Consider the following 23186-nt stretch of genomic DNA (forward strand, 5'->3'; position numbering starts at 1 on the left):
TTCACTTTCCTTTGCCGTCAGGTCCAAACCCTTCTCAAAAGTCCTTGCTTGGACCTCTGCGGGAGCCTCACGCACGCCCCCTCTCTTCTGTAACGTTCACCACTCTCCTGCAGCCCTCCCAACTGCAGACCTGCCAGAGCAGTAGCGTCTTATCATTTCCCCGCACCTCCCGTGTCTCCCAGCCTCCAATATGTCTTTAAAAATATCGTCTAGCCAAGCATCCTAGGGTCCCAGAGCACAGAGCTGATGCGCTAGTGCCACAGTAAATGCCTGCAGGTGAGGTGTTCTCTGCCTCCGTGATTCACCTCGGGGTACCACAACCGCCCCTCCCTCTTTTTCCTTTAACCTGGGAAGTGGGTTTGTCAAACACTGGACTCCCTCCTGTCGGGAGGGATTGACAGCATTTCTTTGCTTTGCTTTGGGGACTGAGTCTGCCAATCAAATAGCAGATGGCAGATTCCTCAGAGCCATTAAGGAGCTTGTGACCACAGGAGCTTCTTAGATACTCCAGGTCACTGCCTTTGCCATGCTGATTGGTTTTCTGGGCCTCCTGGTGTGGTGCCCCTGATGGGGGGTGGAATCCTTCCTGGCCTGTGAGCCAGGTAAGGAGGAAGGCTGCTCCTGACTGTACCTCGTTTGAAGGGTGAACGGGGTTCACCTGGCAGGTTCAGCAGAATAGGTCACCCTGGCAGGGGGAATGCCGGCTTCAGGGGACTATAAATGGAATGTTTGCTGGAGTGTGAATGGCAAGGGTGTGAATGACAGAAATGTATCTGGGAAATAATGTAAGTGAAAGGACCTTGATATCTGTAAAATGTCCCACAAGTCTTGATTGTTGCTATTATTATCTCTCGAGCAGTGTTGTTTTTAGGACCAAATGATAAAATATGTAAGGTTCCTTTGTGAGCTGGAAAAAAATTATCTAAAATGTTAATTACTTAAAGCTTGATTGTGTCAGAGCAAGGAAATGGAGTTTCTTTTGACTTCATCTTCTAAGGACTATTCATGAGAATTCTGCATTCGTTTCCTTCCTCTCACCTATGTTCACAATGGCCTTCACATCTAATAAAACATGGTCAACTTCCTGATCACTGCCGACTAGCTCACCATGGTTTAGTTTGAAAACTTCTGGTCATTTCTGGTTGTTGTTGGCTGTGCATGTCACCTACTATTTATTTAAACTGTTTCTTCAACGTGGGCAGCCGTAGGCACTGAATGAATGCTTGAGTGTATTGGCAATTGCGTCGATATTATGGTCTATTAATCAATTAATTCAGACACATATCCATCTTCGTTCAGCATAAAGGCTGAGGGGAACGTGGCAGAGCCAAGTTTGTTTGTGCTCAGGGCTGGGGGGACGGGTTAAGGCAACTTAATGGCATCAAAGAAAAGGTGCCTGATTCCCCGGGTGGGAATAAGAGGGGGGGCTGTGTACTCTGAAGGGGAAGATCTCAGTGCAACTGGGCTCATTCTGCACTAATTAGCATCCTGCATCTGTGAGTTCTGCGTGTGTCTGACCCACAGTTTCTGAGACCCAGCTGGGCCTCCCAGGCCAAAGAGTCAGAATTTCCACGACCCAAGAATGAGTGACTCACAGGGTAAGATCCTTCTGGAGAACATCTTCTTCCTTAATCAACACTTATTACCAAGAAAAAAGAAGGTGGGGGAGATGGGTGGGAATCCAGTTATTTTCTCCTTCCCTTGGAAGGGAAAAAAAGGAGACTGAGAACCAACAATATTCCTCCCAGAAGCTGTCCCTGAATCAAAGCTCTCATGTTTCAGGGTCTCAAATGCTTCTGTGAATGAAACGTTTGGGGTGGTTGTGTTTTGCCCCTGGGAGTCTTAGCTGATAACAAACTTCTGTACGTGAAAGGGTTAACCACAAGTTTACCGCAGAACGTCAACCTGATGAAAATTAAAGGGTTGTCAGATAAGAAAAACAAGGGGGATAGACATAGACCCGTGTTTTTTCTCTGAAATCGAAAAGCAGTTTTCCTTCAAATCTTTGAAACCCATTTCTTGGGACGAAATAATGTTTTTAGTAGAAATGTGCTACATTGGTGAATCCCACCCACTGTCTTCCCCAAGGGGAGTCTTCTGAGAAATTAGACCATGGAGTCGAGGAGATTTTTCAACTGGATAACCATGGAATTTCCACTGGAATTCTAAAGAATGCCAGATGGGTAAGTGTGATGCCGGGTAGAAACTCAAGACCCGAAGGGAAACATGGGAAAGAAGGAAAAAGGAAAAGGTCACATGACATGATGGAGCCGTCCAGACAGTTACTCGTCAGACCCGTTGCCCCATTCGGGTGTCAAACAGCAGCTGGCCACGCTGACACGGACCCTAAGAATGGCAGGCATCCCAAATCCACGTGTACAGAGCCTGGGAGGACCCGGGTCAGGTGTTGCCAGCAGGAACCCGCACCTGCCGCCCCACTCCACCTCCCGGGGATGCCCGCCATCCCCCTAACTCTGGGACACTCTTCTTCGCACCAGCTCTCAAGAATCACACTCAGTTTTAAACAAGACACACGTGTGTGCTGTTTGGATTCAATGTTTGAGGCCCCGCTCCCCAAATTCGTATGCCGAATCCTTACTGCCCAACGTGATGGTGTTAGGAGGTGGGGCCTTGGGGTGAGATGAGGCCATGAGGGTGGAGCCTCAGGGGTGAGTTTGTGCCCCTGTAGGGGTCACAAGAGAGCCAGCATCCTCTCTGCTCCCAGCCATGTGGGGACACAACGGCCCTCCCCCAAACCCCACCACGCCGCCCCCCTGATCTCAGATCCCAGCCTCCAGGAATAAAGTGAGGAATGAAGTTCTGTTGTTCTGAGCCCCCCAGGCTTTGGTATTCTGTTAGAGCAGCCTGCACGGACTAAGACATCACCGAGCGTTTTGGATGGGGATGAGACCCTTGCATGGAGAATGTCAATCCAGACATGGAAATGGAGGCCACAGACTGCCCGGAGGGGAAGGTGCTGATTTAGGTTCTGGGGTTCTTGGTGCTTTGGGGACAGCCCTGATCTGCTTGTCCACTGTGACTCGCTTAAGTTGGGTTCAGTGTAGACAAACAGCAGCCTGAACGTATTTCCCAAATCTGCATGTCGGCAGGCGCTGCCCCATAAATAGAAGAAGGATGAGGATGTGTCAGAGTGGGTGGATGATGGGGTGGGTGACACAGGGTCGGGAGGAGGTTATGTTAAGATCGTCTATTAAATGAGACCCAAAGCCCTCCATGGTACTCCAGGGACTGGCCTCAGAAAAGCAGCCTCAGCTGAAAGGCTTTTGATGAATTCAGTCTGTGGACTCAGCCTGGGCTGTCCTCCCTCAGCCAGCACTGAAGGAAACAGGCTCCGTGTTCCCCAGAGCGCCCTTTAAAGTGCCAGCTCTACACCATTCCTGTCTTCCCTAAATTCTTAGGTAGCACCGAAGTCCTGCCCTTTGCTCAGTGCCGTAGGTGGGTGCTGTCCCTTTCAACAGACACCTCAGGTTTTACGACCACAGGTGATGGTCCTGCAAGGGGCGTTTGTGTCGGGCTTCTTATAGAATTTAAACCCAAGGTGGCAGCACTTTCCAAGGACATGGGAACTTAAGACCTGTTACCATGATTCACTGGGAATTGCTTTGCGCTGAAAAGGACAGATGGGGCTCGCCAAGGATGTGGTAATTGTAGCGTGAACCAGATAGACTTCCTTCCGTAGTGTGAACTGATACCTTCAGTCCTGCTTACAAACGGACCAGATGCAGGTAGGGGAGCTTGCCGGCCGCTGGGGGGCTGAATGGCTCGGTCAGCACAGGGCTGAAGGGATGACTTTTCACTCCGCTATAGGGTGTTTATTAAGCCATACAATGTCGGGACCGAAAGGGGCTTAGAGACCCTCTCTATCCATCTCCTTGCATGCTTAGACAGTGCCCACTCTGTCCAAGGTGTGTGAGACACTGCACACCGGGCACTGATCGGGGCACATATATGGACCTCTCTGGTCCTCACAGCCCCCTATGAAGTAGGCTGTTAGGAATATTCATGACAATTAATACAATGATTATTATATAGTACATTATTATAATTAAAATATTAAATGTATAATAAATTAAGATATACAAAGTACTACAGTATGATTAGTATAGTTATAAATAAGAAACATTTAAATATGATTGATTATTAGATAGTCGTTCTTACTGGCTCTGTGTCATACACGATGGCGGTGAGGCCCCGACAGGGTCAGTGACCTTTGCGGAGTCGCACAGCCAGTCGGTGTGAGGCCAGCGTTTGGACCCGCAGCCTCACAGGTGGAGGTGCTCGTGACCCCGTTCACCCACAGTTTCCTCCCTGTGTCTCGGCTGCATCCTGTTCGTGTGGCCACTGTAGCCTCTGACTGCCCACCCCGTCCCACATGTGTCCCACATGGTGGGAAGGCCATTGCGGGCATCTTTGGGTGGGGTGGGTGCTGGAGCTTGGAGAGCAGATGCTGGGTGCTAACGTACAGAGATCATTCAGGCTGGACTCTGCAGGGACTGGGGATTCGTAGGGAGTGCGGGGCCAGCCAAGGGAAAGGAACAAGGATTTTGCCCAGGGTTCCTGGGCAACTGGGTGGATAGTAGTGTCTTTCACTAAAATGGGAAATAGAGGAGGAAGAGTAGACCTGGGGCCACAGCTCTGGCTGTACTGAGTTTGAGAAGTCTGTGAGACAGCCCTGTGGAGAGGTGCTCTGGGCCTTGGCTGTGCAGATTGGAAGCCCAGCAAGCCATGTTTACTGAGCACCTACTATATCCTGGTTACTGTAGGCAGGCCGCCACGTCCCACTTTATACCCACAGAAACTGAAACCCATGGAGGTTAGAAGAACCTGCCCGCCACCAGCTCCCCTCTAGGTCACTCAGCGCCCTCCGGGGCTGCACCCCCTCCCCCTGTCCCACCTGCCATCATACGCACGGACGCCAGAGCCAACACTCTAAAGCCCAGGCCGCATCCTTCCCTTGCCCACGCCGCTCTGTGGTACCCATTCCTCCCAGGATACAGTCGAAGCCCCTGTACTTGGCAAGGCTCCATGACATAGCTCACAGCCCAGCCTCAACAACCTCCACCTCTGTCCCCCGCCTGAGCTCTCCGGCCTGGTGGACCATGCCCTGTCTTTTGTCGTTAACCTTGCTCACGACTTAGCTTCCACCTTCTCGACTTCTGCTTGTCCTGCAGGCCTCCCTCGTTGTCACTTTTCTCTGGGAAGCCTCCTGGACCCGTCTCTTTGGTTTCGGGCATTCCGCTGCACTCCCGAACCACCCGCCATTTCTTTACACAGTGCTTGCCACACTGTGTCCCTCAGATGCCCCCACCCTGCTGGAGCCTGCAGAGAATGGTACCCAGCGATTGTTTTAAAGGAAAGTAGAGTCACACAAGTTCAAACCAGGATCTGAATCCAAGCCTGCAGAATCCCAAGTTCATGAGCTCTTTCTGCTCTCCCAAGATGCTTTCCAGTTGGGAAGAATCCCAAATAGGCTGATGAGATGCAGAAGATTATAAGAGGGGAGGATGCCCCTAGGCTTTGAAATCATAGGTGAGGAAGCTACGTTTGCAGAATAGGAGACCTGCGGGCTGGGGGGCCTGATGTGCAGAAGACATGCAGATGGTCCAGGTCAGAAAGAATATGGGATGCCAGGCAGAGGAAGTGTGCCCCACAGGCAGCGGGGAAGGATTTGAGCTCTTTGATCAGGGGAAAGGCATCACGAAAGTTGTTTTCAGGAGAATTAATTTGGGGATGGATCAAAGAGTGACTTAAAATGAGACCTGGAAGGCTTACCTAAGAAGCCCAGGGGAGTTAATGAGACCTGTGGACTGTGTGCTTCCTTTGTACAGGGATGGAGCCGGTAGCCCGCCTCCATCACTTTCTTGGGCGCGGGAATGACTGCTTCACGACTTCAGTTTCCTCATCTGTAAAATGGGAATGATCATGGTGGTACCTGACTCACAGGGTCGTTGTGAGGCTTCTGTGAGGTAACAGGTGCAGCGCACACAGTTACCCTCCCAGGAGGAGGAGGAGGAGGGCGGGAGGCTGAGGTGTCCTGACAGCTCTGCTCACAGACCCTCTGCACAAGCCCACTGCAAACTCAGGCTAGGGGAGTGAGATTAACGAAGCCCTGGGAAGAGGGAAAGTGAAACTTGATGGCCTGGCCAGTGAAAGGCGTTGAAAGCCAAAAGTGAGATAAACAACGACCCGTTTGCACATCAGAGCCGAAATGCCGTGCTCTCCTGGGTGTCAGCAGGATGTCAGCGGAAACTGCCCTTTTATTTTTAAAAGGTTTTGGGGTTTGTAATTTTTTTTGTAGTTGTTTGTTTTGCTTTCCACTTAAAATAAGGAGTTTTCTCTTCACAAAGATCCTTTTATTCTAAATCAGGCTCTGAACAGAGGTGTCACTACCACAGGGACCGGAAACGGATACCACACTCAGCTGGGTGTGCAGGCTCTGGCGGGTTTCATCAGCCGGGGACGCCGTGACAGCCCCGGCCGCAACCAGGAAAGATGCCAGATGCGCAGCCTCCCCCGAAACTCCCGGGAAACTCACAGAGCCCCGAGGCAGGAAGAAGCTGACGTCAACTTAGCCTTCGGGGATTTCAAGCAAAACTCTTAGAAATGATTCGTCTGCCCTTTATTTGGTATCATGATCTTTCTCTGAGGAGATGGGCCAATTTGCTCCAAGGACCTCATTTCATGAAACTATGTATATGTAGTTATACACACATGCACACACACACATATATATATATACACACACACATATATTACATACACGTGTGTATATATATAAACACACATATATGTACATATATACACATATATGTATATATACCTAGCATATATGTATGTTTGTGTATACATACACAAACATGTATACATATAAACACATACTCTCTCTCTCTCTCTCTCTCTATATATATATATATATATATATGTTTTAAAGAAACACTGTTGCTTTGCTTTTAAGTATATAAGGTAACCGGACTGACTAGGTTCCCTTCATCCCTTCCTTGGAGAGGAAGGTCCTTCCTGGGCGTTTAGAATGGGGGAGTGGTTCACACTCCACTGAGGATGTGCCATCGGTCAGCACTGTGTATAAATGGTACTTCTGCAATACCTGGGGCCTGTGGGAGCCATCAGTTTCTTCTTCAAGGAATGTAACTACTCCCACCTGAAAGGTTCCCACTTTCTCTGTCAGGGACTTTCTCGAGCAAAAGAAAGCTTCTGCACATCCTCTGACTATGTTGTTATAAATTCAAAATCTGCGGTATTTGATTTTAATAACTTCAGTAGTTGATAATGACCAAGTAATGCTCTCAGCCCTCCTTTCTGTCCCAAATGTTAGTGTAAATGTGAGGCAGTTCTTGATTCTAGAGGTACGGGGACTCGTATAAGAACAAACATTTGTCTGTGTGTTCCATCCATTCTTTCTTTGTATTTGCATTTTAGATCTCAGCTTGTGTTGGCATTATCTGTGTGATATATTTCTCTCCTGCTGGATGGTGTGTTCCTGGAGGCCAAGGACTGGGTTACATTCATCTCCTAACCCTGTATCTGACACATATTAGTTGCTCAATAAATATTTGCCGAATGAATGAATCAACAAAGGAATGAAGCAGTGCCTGAAGGTGATGCCACAGGCAAGACTGTCCCCATCCACCCTCCTGCGTCCCTCCTCCACCTGTCACACCCATCCTGTCTGTCTACCTTGGCAGCAGTGTTTTCACTCTGAAAAACTTCACAGCAGAGAAGACTCCCACCACCATGCCTCAGAGACACACCTATCCTCGCCTTTGTTTTCTTATTGCTGAGGATACAAAAAGCAGCAAGACTTCTGAAGGAGGTATCTATTTTGGGCCCAAACAGAAAAGAGTGGGTGATTCTGTGGGCAGAGATTCCTGAACGTGGTGGGGTTGACTCATGCCCGGAGGTGCTCAGAATTTCCTCTGTTTCGTGGGCGTCTGGGGCAGACGTGGCTCGACTTGAGTGCTTTCTTTCAAGCACAGTCAAATGCAGGAAAGACACCCCGAGCTGCTGTTTGGGGCGTAGAAGGACGGGGAGAGCGGGATTCAGAGAATTTAAGTCTGCGGGGGCTCTGTGCGCCTGAAGAGGTCAGCTCCTAGAGGAGATGGAGGGATCACTGCTGGGCATCTGGGGTCGGAGTCTGTAGGAACAGGCTCGTTCATTTACGCACAACCACAGCAGCAGCGGGACCTCCTCAGAGCAGACTCTCTTCCACTTTTAAAAAAGTGAAAATAAACTTGTTTACTAACATGGTTCAGGAGAATCGTCAAGAACGCGGGCTCTGCATCACTACAGCCTGGTTCGCATCCTCGCTCCCCACCCCGGTTGTGTTCCATGGGCTCACTTACTCACTTCTGTGAGCCTCAGTTTACCAGGTGCAAAATGGGGGTGAGAACAAGGCCGACCTGATTTTGAGGATTATCCGAAGGAATACTACGTTTTCACATAATGCCTGTAAGAGAGCATGTAGGCTGTGAATATTAGCTCTTGTTATTATCATTCATGTTTAAAATGTTTCTTGGGGAGTTCCCTGGTGGTCCAGTGGTTAGGACTTGGTGCTTTCACTGCCGTGGCCCTGGGTTCAGTCCTTGGTCAGGGAACGAAGATTCCACAAGCCACGTGGCGTAGCCAAAAAAAAAAGTTTCCTGCAACAAGGCTGAAGGCAAATAAGCCTCAAAGGAAAAAGTGGGTACTGGGATCAGGGTTTGTGCCAGGGCTGCCCCAGCCAGCCGTCTGTTCTCCAGTTCACAGCTTCGTCCACCACTCAGCTTTCTCTCTCAAGAGGGCCTCCTGAAGACCAGCGGGCTTTCCACGCTCTTTCTTTTAAAGGAACCAATCACCTCCTTAGCACTTACTTTATATTCTTTAGAAACCTGCTTCTCTTTCTTCTTCTCTTGGGAAAAAAGTATTTAACTGTTCCTAGTCTCCTGATGCCAGCCTGCCCTTTCACTGCATCCAGAATGATTGGAAAAGGGGGGAAAGCAGCCCAGGAAGCAGGTCTCACTAGCCTGACCCAGTCTGATCCACACTTTGGTGCCTTAGTGTTTCTGCTGCCTGAAATCCTCCTGGGTACCTGACCCTGGGTTCAGAGTGCAGGCACCGTGGCTGATGGAAAGCCATGTGGCCAGGGTGGGTGGGGGCAAAGTGTCACGTGGGTGGTCAGGATGGAGGTCCCAGAGCTCTGGCCTTGTGGTGTGCCGTTGGCCAGGGCTAGGTCGGGACATAATTTGGATGTAGGGAAATAAGACCCTGGACTTCTTGACTGTTACCCAGAGGTGTCATGTGGCCCTGGTGATGCTGATTCAGTGACCCATTGTGGGAATGAAGTCTACCTGACCCCAACGAGGTGTGTAGACACTAGAGGATCAAAATGAGAGGAGGCGAACACAGGTGCTTCTTGTCGGAGCAGAAGTGCTAGTTTTTATCAGATCATTGCTAGCCATTTGAGCCTCATCTTGCTCAGCACGCAGCCAACACAAAATATGAAAAAGTTCGTTCGGGTTTTTCCGTACTGTCTTACGGAAAACCCCAAAAACAAACTTTTTGGTCAACCCAATATTTGAAATATGGCTCATTTGTTTCGTTGCTCTCATTAACACCTCAATTTTCAGTTGTTACTCAAGGAGCATGACCCACGTATACAACTGTAGCAACATCATTAGGAAACGCCACCCTCCAGCCGTCTTCTGAGATTCAGAAGCACAAGCTTAGAGCCACCTTCTCCAAGAAGCCTTTCTGAACGCTTCGCGAAGCACCTTACCCCGCTTTGGTCGCTGTGGCGTGCATCAACTTTGCTACATACCGCTTTGTAATATTTGATCTTGTGTCTTTCCCAGACTGGTTTTCCCATTTTACTTGCAAGTTCTGTGTGGGGTGGACACACCACATATTTCTTCTCTCCTGTGACAGCATTGCTACTCAAAATGGGTTTTGGGCATTAACAACATGGGCCTCACAGGGAGCCTGAACCAGAATCTCAGCCCCCATCCCTGACATCCTGAGTCAGAATCTGCCTCACAACAAGTCCCTAGGTGACCTGTAATAGATTAAACTTTGGGAAATACTGTGTTAGGGCACCTATTCCTAGTGAATAGAAATAAAACAATGGAATTGGACCAACCATGGAGTCATTATTCTGTGGATTTCAATCCTAACCGCATCTTGAATCATTTGAGGAGCTTAAAAATAATGTTATCCTTATGTCCAATTCTCATCCCCAGAGAGTCTGACCTAATTGGTCTTAATTGGTCTTGGGTGAGGCTCGGGCATCATTTGTTAAAGTTTCCCAGACGCACACTTAATGTGCAGTTCGTGCTAGAAACCACTGCTCTAAATACATTTCCCAGTTGGACTTGTGTTTTCTCCCTGATGGAGGCGAATCCCAGAGTAACCTCCAAACAAGTCAAACAGCCAAAAACTTCCTGAGTAATCTTAGAGTGGAAAATACCTAAAATACCTAGAGATGATTCTATTATTGTTTTCCCCTAAATGGGTGACTTATTTGAAAGCCTGAGAGGGGGAGGGATTCAGTGATGGCTGTTGACTCATTGGCAAACACTGCTGCCTCCCTTGGCAAGTCTTCAAGGTGGGAGTTGCTCAGCAGATGTTTTATCTCCAGTCTTAGGCCAGAAGCAGTTTGAGAGCAAAGACCTTTTCCATCTTGGTAATCCTAACGCATGGATGGATGGATGGATGGATGGATGGATGGATGGATGGAAAGATGGATGGATCAATGGATGGAAAGATGGATGGATGGATGTCACTGAGAGTCGACGTGAAGACCTAAGGGGAATATTGGACTGGAATTTGGGAAGCCTGGATTCTAGTCCTGGCTCTCCACTTTTCTTGCTTGCCTGGTGTCCTTGGTACCTTTTTCTTACTATCTTGTCTAGGCACTCAGGCCTTTTAGGTTGCTTTTGCCAAGCCAACTATAGCTCCCTTACCAGGGAGCATATCTTCCTGTGTCTCATCCTCTGTGCTCACAACTATAGCTGTTCAGATACTAAAGAACCTCATTGGAGGTCCTTCCTGGAGACCCTGGTTGATAGGGAGGCTACAACCCCAAATATTATCCACAAAATTTTGTGCATATGTACAGTTTTCTAAGGAGACAGTTAACAGCACTCGTCAAATTTGCTCAAGGACTCACCACTCAAGAAAGATTAAGTCAGATGGAGTCTTGCTATCACTTTGTTCTTCCTGTTGGGAGATTCAGGATGTATGTGTAGGAGTGATAAATGAGGTCTGTCTTTATACGGTGAGGGTCTATGGACCATTTTTTTGCCCCCTTGATAATACTTGGGGCAGCGGCTGACTCCACCTAAGCAGAACTTCCTGAAGAAATTACTAGAAAGGGTGGCCAAAGAGGGAATGAGGGAGCTCATTAAGGGTCTCCAATCTCTCTTCCCCTGATACCTGCCTGGATGAAGAACAAGAGAGGAGGGTGTCTGGAAGTTTAGAGACCCCCAGTGGCTTCAGAGGGCCCCTGGGTGGGCTATGACTGGTACCAAGGTGACACACATTGTTAGCCTGGAGAGAAGGAATCCTAGGTTCTAAGTCCAAAAGGATCAGAGGCCATTCCTTCAGCCTCCCGCCTGGCTTGGGAAATCTCTACACCACTTTTGACAAATTTTCATTTAGGCTCTGCTTAAACACTTGCAGAGAAAGGGAGCCCAGGAGTTAATGGAGAGGAAAAGGATAGAGGAACTCTTTACGCTGTTTGGCTGTTGGATGCTCACCAGACACGAATAAACCCACAGTTCAAAGTTCTACCATTTTTTTGGCTTTGCCACACAGCATGTGGGATCTTAGTTCCCTGACTAGGGATCGAACCTGCGACCCCTGCATTGGAAGTGCAGAGTCTTAACCACTGGACCTCCAGGGAAGTTCCCAAAGTTTTACCTTTTCAGCGGCATCCCCCACCCAGCCTCTGTCACCTTTCCACCCAAGTCTCCTTCCTTTTCTGATTCTCACTGCCGCCTAAATTCTGGGGCAGGGGAGCAGATGATGAACAAAAGCCAAGATCCTCTCCTAAAGCCAAGAATCTACTGGTTTGCCATCTGGGTGCTCTTACATTTGAAAAGTATGAAAGGCACATATCCCTAATTTCACTTTCTAGGAGGGGAAGTTAAAACATAGAGATTGGAGGGCAGCAGAGAAGAACTGGAATTCCGCCCCGTCCATCTTCCCAGCCAGCATACGCGCCCCTCTGTGGCTCCCCCGACGTGGCTGGAAAGCCTTGACCACTTTCAGGGATGCAGGGCTTATAGCTTTTTGAAACAATTGATTGAATTAAGGTCCTCTTTTCTTTTCTCATAGGGAATGGCCTCAGATAAAGAGAAGAGAAGGAGGTTCCCACTCATGTAAGACCTCCCCTGGGAGAAGCAAGGAAATCATTTGAGGGCAAAAATGCCCAAAAAGCAAATAGCAGAAGCCTCACCCAGCAGTGAGAAGTGTTTTTGCCTTGACGTTTACAACCTCGCCTGAGTGCTGCGCGGTACCTTCCAGGAGTTGGAAATAACCTACAATGATACATCAGCCTCGGCACTTGGGCCCGCAAAGGTCTCTTAACCCAGACCCTGCTGTGTATGTCTTCGGTTTGGAAACTTTTTCATCCAAAAGTACGCCGGCTTGAAAAGGCCTTTCGACAGAGCTTATTTTATTTCCTGTTCAGAATTCTTGACATAGAGCGATAGAGCTAGAAGTCAGTCTTAGGGTCAGCTCCATCAACCTTTTCATTTTGCAGAGAAACTGAGGCCCAGGGAGGTATAGCAATTTGCCAAAAATCATGCCCTTCACCTCCTCTGACGATGGTCGTTCGGAGGTGCCTTGGACCACTTTCTGTTCCCTGCAAAGTTCAGTATCCCTGACTCTTCTCTCCACTGACCTCAGGTGACATGGCCCCCCTTCCCAAAGGAACTCTGTTTATTTTTATGGTTTCTACTGATCATTGGAAATGAAGGGAGCGGGAAATGAACTTGAATGACCATGTTGAGGGCTAGCCTGACTTAAGGGTGACTGTCACTATGATAGGAATGACTTCAACAAGAAACAACACAGAAGCCTCCAGACTACTCAGGGCTTTAGCCAAAGAAGCCAAGAAGTTTCTCTTCGGATGAGTGGAGTTGAGTGCAGGAGCTGTAGAGCTCATCAGCCGTCCTCTATAGCATCTCTAGCTGACTGTCCATCAGTGAAGTCAACTCTTTTTGGTGCCTTAATTCTCTCAGATCTCAAAAGGAGCAGATGTACGGGTGATAAACAGCACTGCCTATTTAAGACATGCTGTTTTTAAAGAAAGTAGCAACTGTTTCATGAGGTACTTCCTAAGTTTACCAAAGCCCCATATATATATACATCTTCTCCAAAGTACATCTTAAAGGTGAGCAAGGAAACAGTGGTAATAACACCTTGGGATCTAGAGAAATTGAATGATTAAATATGAAGAGTTAAACATTTTGTGTTTGAATGACAACTGTGAAGATGGAAATTCCAGTGTGGGCAGTCATCTTTACAAGAAGGGATAATTAGACAAAAATATCATCTTAATGGGTTTCCGCATTGTGTTGTTTTTTTTTTTTTTGAGTCTAGGGCATGAAGATTTGATCACAGAATTCCTAGAATGAAAGAAAGATGATCAAGGCATAGATAAACTCTCAGAATTTCCACAATGCTGAGAAAGGCACCTTCAATAACGTGCCTGTTGGCAACATCAGGAGAATTCTCTTTTCAACCACATCCCAGGACCCAGTAATACAGAGACTCAAAACACTCACGTTGACTAATACATCCCCTGTCACCCATCACAATTTTAAATGGTGGCTTTGGAAATTTTCAGACTGAAAATCTGCCTTATGAATCAGCTAGAAATTGCATCTGTTGACAGTCTGATTGATTTCGTTAGCAACCTCTCCCTTCTGAGGAATAAAAAGATTTGTTTATTTGAAGACTGGGTTCCCCTGGGAGGAAAAAGTCTGAGATGAGATTATTTCTTACCCTGGAGTGGTTCCTAAGCCATATGTGGATCCCAGAAACTCAGCCCGTGTCATTCTCTTTAGCTACCAAGTCCTCACTTGCCTCTGGATGGGACAATTTCACGCCCTGTCTGTGCACCTACTCTCTCTACGGAATCATCTCTGTAGAGCTCGGACCCTGTCTGCAGGGAACAGAAGGAGCACATGGCTGAGAAAACTGGGTTTGAGTCCTGGCTCTGTCACTGCCTGTGTGACCTCTGAGTTTTGAGGTCTTCTTCATCTCATGGGTTGGTGACGTCCACCTTGCAAAGGGGCTATGAAGAGTAAAAGAAGACTTATACGTCTGGCACATAGAAGGTACTCTATAAATGGTCATTTTTACTTTCTAGTAGTCTTTTATTGACTCCCAAATGAAGTTTAAATTTTTAAACTTGCTACGAAGGCCTTGGGTCATTCATTTGATGCCATCCTACCTTTTCAGTCTTAATCCCCAGCAACCCCACATCCCCGTCCAAGGCTGGGGGCTGTTCCCTGATGCTCTGCTGTGTCTTTGCTCCTGTGGGCCTCTCTATCTGTAATCTCCACTCAGGGAAATTCACTGCCCCCTCAGGGCACTTTTTGCTGCTGCTTTCACGAAGCTTTCCCTGATACACCCCCGCTCCCCTAGATCTTATCCCATTCCACCCATACTGCTGTTATTATATCTATGCCTTTCTTCCCCTTACTAGGTTATATCTCTCTTAAGGAGTGAGGCTATGTCTTGTTCATTTTAGTATTTCCTACAGTGTTGAAAAGGGGAACAAGACGTATTAGATCGATTTTTGAAGATGTGAATGTATGAAGCAGTCCTCACTGCTACAAGACCATTCACATCTTCAGATAAGTCATCATCGGCCGGCAATAACACGCGTTTACTTGAAATGTGTTTCCCAGAGATGGGGCATGATTAACTGTAAAGACTTTTCTGTTCTGGCTTGGCTTGACCTCCCACTTTGCAAAGACCCTGTGGAGGTAGAAATCTCATTATAAGCCTTCCTAAAATCACGCCCACTTTTCACTTCAAAGTAAAGAAGATCCTACACCTGGGTCAGTTCACAGCCCAGTGACTTGGTCATTTCCCCTAAGCAAGCAAAAAAGACTCCTTATGCATCATCCTGTTTCACTTCTTAACATATCTTTCTGTGGCCACTTAGCGTCATTATATATCTAGAAACGAAGGATATAAAATCATAGACTCTGATATCTTACCTGTTTTCCTGCATAAGCAAGGGAAGACATTATTAGAAAGTTCACACTCAATTAGGAAGGAGGTTTGAGGTAGAAGTTGGTGGTTTCTTATTGCTTAAAAAAAAAACCTGACAAACCCTTTTGAAAGGATGAAAGGAATTCAAAACTTTCATATATATATATATATATATATATATATACCCACGTACATACATACATGCATATATACACATAAGAACATAGGAAGAATTGATGTTCTGAAAGTCATATGCTTATTTTTTTTAAACTTCTATAAAGTTACACATATAAGAAACTTCCTAGGTATTATTTCCTGAGGCAGTAAAAAACAAAGTATACATCCTTGAGGCTTAACTTTTCTGAGCTCTTAAATGATCCCAATGTTTCATATATGAGTTAGTGATATCTGCCGCACATTCACCTGGTCTTAGAGAGACTCCTAGTAGATTTTTAGTATTGTCTTACAACTTGGTGGGTGCAGTGGAAAACGGAATTCAGTGGAAAATCCAGTTTCTTGAGGACTGTGCTCATTAGTATCTGCTAACATTCAAATATCACATCACCCTCTTCTTCCCAGAATCAGCCGTCAAAGACTTTGAGCGACAGAAGAGCCCACCGTTCCAAGTTCTCTTTATAGGTCGGCGATAATTGAGGCATAAAAAGGGCCCCCAGTGGGCCGTGAACATAGGGGTAGAACCCAGGATTCAACCCCCTTCCCCGTACTTTCTACTTAGGTGCCTCTCGGATTCTGTGGCTGGGGAGAGTCGACATCCTTAGCCTTCCCAGGACTCCGAGGGCACCAGTGACCCCTTACCTGTCACGCAGCCGGGTACAACGATGAATACGAAGAATCCCCACATCAGCAAGCCTGGCTCCATCCTCCGGGTCCCTGGGATCAGCTGCCGATGTGGGGGCCAGGAAGAAAAGGTACTTCTCTACAGAATGCTGGGTTTCCTTTCAGCCTCTTGCTGGCATCGCGCTGGGAGGCTGGGGAAGGATCAGTCCGCCCAGGTTGTCATCCTCGCTGGTCCATCCGTCTCTAGGACAGTCAGCACTTGCTCTATATAAGTATTAGCCTGGTTTGTTCAGTCAGGAAATCGTGCCTACCACTCTCTTCTCTAGTCTCAAATATAGGAAGTGGTTTTAACCAGCTTTTTTTTTTCAAGTTCAGTTGCTGGGAGGTGTGGGCCGGGGTTGGTGAGAAGGATTGGGGTTCGTGTATGAATCCTTTCTTCAGCTTCCCCGTGAAAAGGAGAGGGAGATTCCCCCTGCCGTTGATGGAGGGTGAGCAAGCACTTCTTGGCAGTGGTCTCAGCTAGAGTTTCATAAACTGATGTCACTGTGAAACTGAGGTCCTTCCCCAGACTTGCAGCTCCCCGAGGAGTGGGCAGGTGCCACACAAGATGGGGGTCAAGGTCATGCCAGGAGTGTGGGAGAGCAGTCTTGGTCCTGGACGGGAGTTTCCTAAAGCTGTCTGACCACGGATCCCTTTAAAAAGTCTAGTGGGCATCCAGGTGGGGTCTCCATACTCAGAACTCAGGAATACTCTCCCAAGATTTATAATCAGTACTAGCCATAATTATTTCACCACGATGCTCTGGGTTCCTGCATGTGAGTTGTCATTTTATAAGATGTTTTGCCACCAGATGTGTCTTTCTCTTAAAAGATCATTACTGGGGACTTCCCTGGTGGTGCAGTGGTTAAGAATCCGCCTGCCAATGCAGGGGACACGGGTTCGAGCCCTGGTCCGGGAAGATCCCACATGCCACAGAGCAACTAAGCCCGTGCACCACAACTACTGAAGCCCGTGTGCCTAGAGTCCGTGCTCCGCAGCAAGAGAAGCCACCACAGTGAGAAGCCCGCGCACCACAATGAAGAGTAGCCCCTGCTCGCCACAACTAGAGAAAGCCTGCACGCAGCAATGAAGACCCAATGCAGCCAAAAATAAATAAATAAATTTGTAAAAAAACCCCAAAAAACAAGGATTATTACTAAAATGTGGACTTTGGTTTTCGATGTTGGGATACTCAGGATTTTTGCTGCCGTGTGTGGGATCTTTAGTTGTAGCATTCAAACTCTTAGTTGCGGCATGTGGGATGTAGTTCCCCAACCAGGGATCGAACCTGGGCCCCCTGCATTGGGAGCACAGAGTCTTAGCCACTGGACCGCCAGGGAAATCCCTTCCCTGTTAGAGATCAGAGCTATCTTCTGATTTTCACGAAATGGTTGACTGTGTTTTGCTAAGTGGAAATTCATGTAATCACGTAGTTATAGTAAAATACAATTTAAAAAATATTAGAAAGCAAGTGAAAATATTGACAAAAGGAAGAACCATCCAGGCAAGCCAAAGCAGTTCATGGTTCCAATATGTGTTGTTGATAATTCTCTAAGAACATTCTGATATTCTCTAAGAAAGGCAATTACGATCTCTGAAAAGGGCCTTGAAAGGCTGCACATGAACTAAGAGTGGTTTCCAGGGTAAGTGCCAGAGTTTGCAGAGAAAAGCATGAACTGATCTCTTTCCGGGAGTGAAATACTTTATCGAAATGTGACAGGATCATCTTCTACGATTCCAGAGCAGGCTTACCCTCATTGCTGGCAACATTTCAACCGTGTGGATGAGTGCAGCAGTTCCTGTTACCTGCCGGGCTGTCCCTGTTATTAAGCTGGAGATTTTGCCTGGCTACGGTTATCATCATATAGTTTTGAAATAAACTTACAGAAAAATTGGAAGTATAATATAAATAACTACCCCCCCAAAACCATGGAAGAGTAGCTGCCATTGTGATGTTCCAAATACAGAATTGACGATGTTCACTTTGATCCCTTGATGCAAGCAGTGTCTCCCAGGGGCCCCCACTTTACAGTCACTATAACCCTGACCCTAACCCTCTTTGTGATAAATAAGGACTTGGTGATAAGATGTAAATATCGTGTTACACATCAAACTTTCAATTTATTCATTTATTTACGTGTACAGGCTCAGGATTTTCTATTTTATTCACTGGGTTATAATCTATCGCTGTCATTTATTTCAGTGCTCAAACTGTCTCCTGTTTGTCCACTGCGAGTCCATTCAAGGTGGCTTCTGTGTCCTTTTGACACATCTCCATCATTCTTTCTGTACTTCTTTGCTTTGGGAGCATAAGGAGATTTTTCCAGGCTCATCTTGTACTTTCTCTGTCCCAGCCCTGGAATCAGCCGTTAATCCAAAGAGTCCGGGTTCCTTCAGAGGGAAATAGTGTTTTGATGCCAAGATATGCTCATTGCTATTGGGGTGGCACTACTCCTAGGCTCTCCCAATGAACAGAGCTAGGGACAGAGCTAAGGAATACATGCATGTACACACACACACACACACACACACACACACACACACACACACACACGCCCTTTACATCTATATTTATTTCTGTATCCATCTACACATATTGGAAACCATGAGTTCACACTGATACATCCCAACATCCCAATTCCAACTGAGCACCAAAGGATTGAATTCTAGTTTTTTTCCTTTTCTGTATGTGTTGGTAACTCTCTTCCCTGATGGTGGGAAATCGGCTTCATTCGCCCTTGTCTGTTTACATTTGATCAGTCCCCCTGTATGTTACCAGTCTCTCATCTCTGCCGCCATCCCCTTCCCCACACAGGTACCCTATTCTCCCTACACAGGCTCTGAATCCCTGTTCTGAGCCCACCCCCAGACTCTGAGGAAATGGCCCCCTCGCCCTGATCAGGCTCTGACGGCTCTTACCAGGTCACCCCCCCTGCCCCCATGGATGTCCTTCTGACCCTGCTTGGGTGCTGCACCCCCATCCCAAGTCATTCCCCTTGGGGATGACTTCCTCCCCTTGTGTGAGGTCTGACACCCTTGCCACCAGCACTAGGTGTCAGCCCCCTCCCCCCACGTGGGGGGCTCCGATAACACTAGTGTATCTGCCTGTCTTTGTGAACCCCCCTCACCCTGATCAGGTTCTGACTCCCCCCTCTGGGCTGCTCCCTGTGGGGACCGCTGCTCCACTCTGCTTGGACCCTGACTCCTCATCTTGGATGGTCTCCCCATAAAGACACCCTCCTCACCCCCTTTGGGCTGTGACTGCCCCCCAACTCTGGGCTACTCTGTCACCTCCTACCTGACACACAGTTGTCTCCCCTCCTTTGCTCCACCAGAAAGCTTTAGCTAAATTATTCAGAAAGGGAAGGAGAAGAGGACGGTTAGTGCCCACCCTTCAAGAGTAAAGCAGTAAAAGGAAAAGGAGGCCAAATGTGCAATCCAGCCAAGCTCAGAGAATGAGCACACACGCAATGAAGAAGCAAACCAACCATAATGACCTGCAAGCTTTTAAGGTGGTTCATATGTTTTATTTTATTTTATTTATTTATTTATTTATGGCTGCGTATGGTCTTCGTTTCTGTGCGAGGGCTTTCTCCAGTTGCGGCGAGCGGGGGCCACTCTTCATCGCGGTGCGCGGGCCTCTCACTGTCGCGGCCTCTCTTGTTGTGGAGCACAGGCTCCAGACGCGCAGGCTCAGTAGTTGTGGCTCACGGGCCCAGTTGCTCCGCGGCATGTGGGATCCTCCCAGACCAGGGCTCGAACCCGTGTCCCCCGCATTAGCAGGCAGATTCTCAACCACTGCGCCACCAGGGAAGCCCAATTCATATGTTTTTAAACTCTAGGGAGTCTTAGGAATTAATATTTCTTCTTGGAAAGTAACAGTCACCTAAAGTTTACTAAAACCTTCAGTTTTATTTTTATTTTTTTATATTTTTTTAAATTTATCTATTTTTGGCTGTGTTGGGTCTTTATTGCTGCCTGCCGGCTTTCTCTAGTTGTGGTGAGCAGGGGCTACTCTTTGTTGCGGTGCGCGGGCTTCTCATTGCGGTGGCTTTTCTTGTTGCGGAGCACGGGCTCTAGGCGCGCAGGCTTCAGTAGTTGTGGTGCGTGGGCTTCAGTAGTTGTGGCTCACGGGCTCTAGAGTGCAGGCTCGGTAGTTGTGGTGCACGGGCTTAGTTGCTCCGCAACATGTGGGATCTTCCTGGACCAGGGCTCAAACCCGTGTCCCCTGCATTGGCAGGTGGATTCTTAACCACTGTGCCACCAGGGAAATCCTCAAAACCTTCAGTTTTATATCAGTTTCTTTTTCTTCTATGAAGTTAAAGTAAAATTAAATTTAACGATATATATTTACAAATTTTTGAGGATCAAAGAAATATTAACGAGGACTTATAAGGTACATTTGGACTGAAGTAAGTAGCAAACATTAATCTCACAGATGAATTCACTGCTATGTAAAATAATCAAAACTTGAATTGTAATTTTTTTTGCTTTACAGCAGAACCTCCCTCAACCCCTCCTTACAATAATTAGAAGAGTTAAATCCATTTTATTTTATTAGTAACAAAATAATAGCAAAATAGATTAAACATCTTTTATTTTACATTTTTATTATTAAAAATAATATACAAACTATGAAAACAAAAATAGTGATTTGGGGGGTCTTTTTTATAATTTAGAAGCTTTATTCCCACCCCTCACCGCCAATTAGCAGATGGATTTCATATTAGTTCAACTGGAGGTTTTCTTCCTATAGTTGTCTGGGAGGTCTTTTTAGTCAAATAACTATAATTTTTATGAGTGGTGTTGCTGAATTAAAGCCTCGTATCAGAGGCTTGCATTTGACATCCTGCACTGGAATGCTGAGGAAAAAGGAGGAATGTAGAAATAGCACACTGCTCAAAAAAATGATCAGTTGTTTTATCTTGGGAAGCTCACTTCTCCATTTTTAAGAAATTTCAGGTTGGAATTTTTCATTTTCACTTTGAAATGTTAGGATGTGTTGTTTAAGTCAGTCCCGTTAGGAGAACCATGTTAAAACTCTTTTAGTCACAGAGCCAAGTCAACATGATATAAATGTGGGGATTCGTTAAACTGAATAATATCATAAACACATGATGAAATTAAAACCCCAGTTACAGAACAGAGACTAGAGACCAATAAATTGACAACCACACCATGACAGTTGGTGGGATGGAGACGGCCAGCAGGTCCCCCAAATCATCCTTCCCTTCTTCTTGGGCGAATGATTAGAACACATTCCCTGGCCTCCTGGAGCTAAGTGTGGTTCTGTGGTGATGTTCTTGCCAGGAGACATTAGCAGAAGTGATGTTTAGCACCTCTGCCTGGCTTCCCTTCTTTCCAGCTGGCTGGAATGCTGTGACCAGAGTAATCGTGGAAGTTGGGTGCTCCACCTGGGTTGCTGAATGCCTGGAGCACAGCTACCTATGACCCGGAACATGTACCTCAAATTGCTATATAGGAAAGTGGTAGATTTTTTTGTACATCAAGTCACATTCTTGTTGGGTCTTTTGTTACAGCAGCTTAGCTTACCCTGACTAATATCATTGGTCCCAACAGACCGATCAAACATCACGTGCTCCTGTATCGGTGATTTCCTTGGGGCAGCAGGCTTGCTTAGTAAGGACTCAAATCCAGTCTTGTCTCCTGACCTTGACAGCACAGTGTCGAGGCAGAGATGGGAGGAGAGCAGGAGAAAGCAGATCCGTTTTGTCGTGAATTGTGTAGAATCTCGTACTGAGGCTCCATGGAGCAAAGCTGCTGCCCTCAGTGGATTTACGATTAAGAAGGAAAGACACTTGACTGTCACTTTCTAATCCTTTAGCCTCGAAACCCTGGGTTAAATCCATTTCACCCGTCTTCACTCATCAAGGTCATTTTAAGACTTGCACGTCCTTGAAGTGGCATGTAGCCTAAACAATAAGATATTTGCCCAAATTGTCTTTTAGGAGTTTGGAGTCGGCTGTGTCTATTTCAAGCTGAGCTGGTTATGACTAGACAGGATCACTGACCCTTCAACTGGGCAGGTGCACGTGTCCACGTGGTGACCTTTTGAACGTGCAGAGGCCTGTAGCTTAGTTACGCCTGCGCAGAACGACCATCATCACACCTTTTCCCAATCAGCTTTCCCCACGCTCCCTACGCCTCAGACCACCCTGCTTCTTTAGTCTTCATCCCATAAATGCCCCGGCCCCTTTCCTTAGGGAAGCTGGATTTGAGACTTGTTTTTCCGTCTCCTCGCCTGGCTGCCTTGTGAATAATCCCTCTCTGCTTCAAACCTCAGCGTCCCAGCGTTTTTGTCTTGCTGTGTTGGGTAAGATGAACCTGGTTCCATAACAGACTGACTCTATCATCCACTATTCATACGCATTTTTTTCCTCTAGTCTGGTGGTTAATCTTTGGTGGGGGGAGGGACGTTAGGCTTTTGAGAATCTGATGGAATCTCTGATTTCTTCCCTTGGAAAAAATGTACATCAGCAAATCCCCAGGAATTTGGCAGGCCGTTTCAGGAGACTCTCGGTCACTTTGAGGACCTCAGATTAAAGATCTTCATGCCAAGTTATGGGCCTCTAGGAAGCTGAACTCATATGACCCAACACACTGTGTAACACACATGGGTATCCAACTGCTATTTTTTAAGATACATACCCACGAAAATATACCTGGCATCTATTCAAGCAATTTCAGACAAATTCTTTGTGAGCATGTGTCGAAGGTTTGTTTCAAGCCTACTGCAAGGAGGTAATTTCCAATCAATCCAGGTCGAAGTTTTCTTTCCTGGGAGAGATTCTTTATGGAAGAAAAGGTGGCTAGCTAACATTGATTATGTTCAAGAAAGGAACATTTGGTGAAAGGTAACTAAGTTCCTCCCAGGAGAGATGGTTAACTGTGCAAGTTGAATCTCAATTTTTCAGGAAATTGCTCAATTCTATTATCAGAAACACTTGGTACTTCCCAGAAGACACTGTTCATTGCATCAGACAACACATTTCTGACCCACACTGCCTTATCTGAGGTTTGTGACAATTTTGTAGCAGTAAAAGGTGACAAACAGTAACGATCATGTTAAGAGCAATAGTAAT

The 23186-nt window shown here is 46.8% G+C and overlaps 1 protein-coding gene across 2 annotated transcripts in view; it reads right to left on the reverse strand.

Annotated features, from left to right (window-relative positions):
* The window catches only part of IL2RA (interleukin 2 receptor subunit alpha), a 47827-nt gene extending 29987 nt beyond the window's left edge, over positions 1 to 17840 (reverse strand). For both annotated transcript variants that reach the window (XM_082450555.1, XM_082450554.1), the window contains exon 1: positions 16063 to 17840. In XM_082450555.1, the coding sequence (XP_082306681.1) occupies positions 16063 to 16126 (64 nt within the window). In that variant the 5' untranslated portion in view covers positions 16127 to 17840. The remainder of the gene's footprint in view (positions 1 to 16062) is intronic.
* Positions 17841 to 23186: the final 5346 nt, after the last annotated feature.

Source organism: Balaenoptera physalus (assembly GCF_965194825.1).
Source record: "Balaenoptera physalus genome assembly, chromosome: 2".
Taxonomy (NCBI): Eukaryota; Metazoa; Chordata; class Mammalia; order Artiodactyla; family Balaenopteridae; genus Balaenoptera; species Balaenoptera physalus.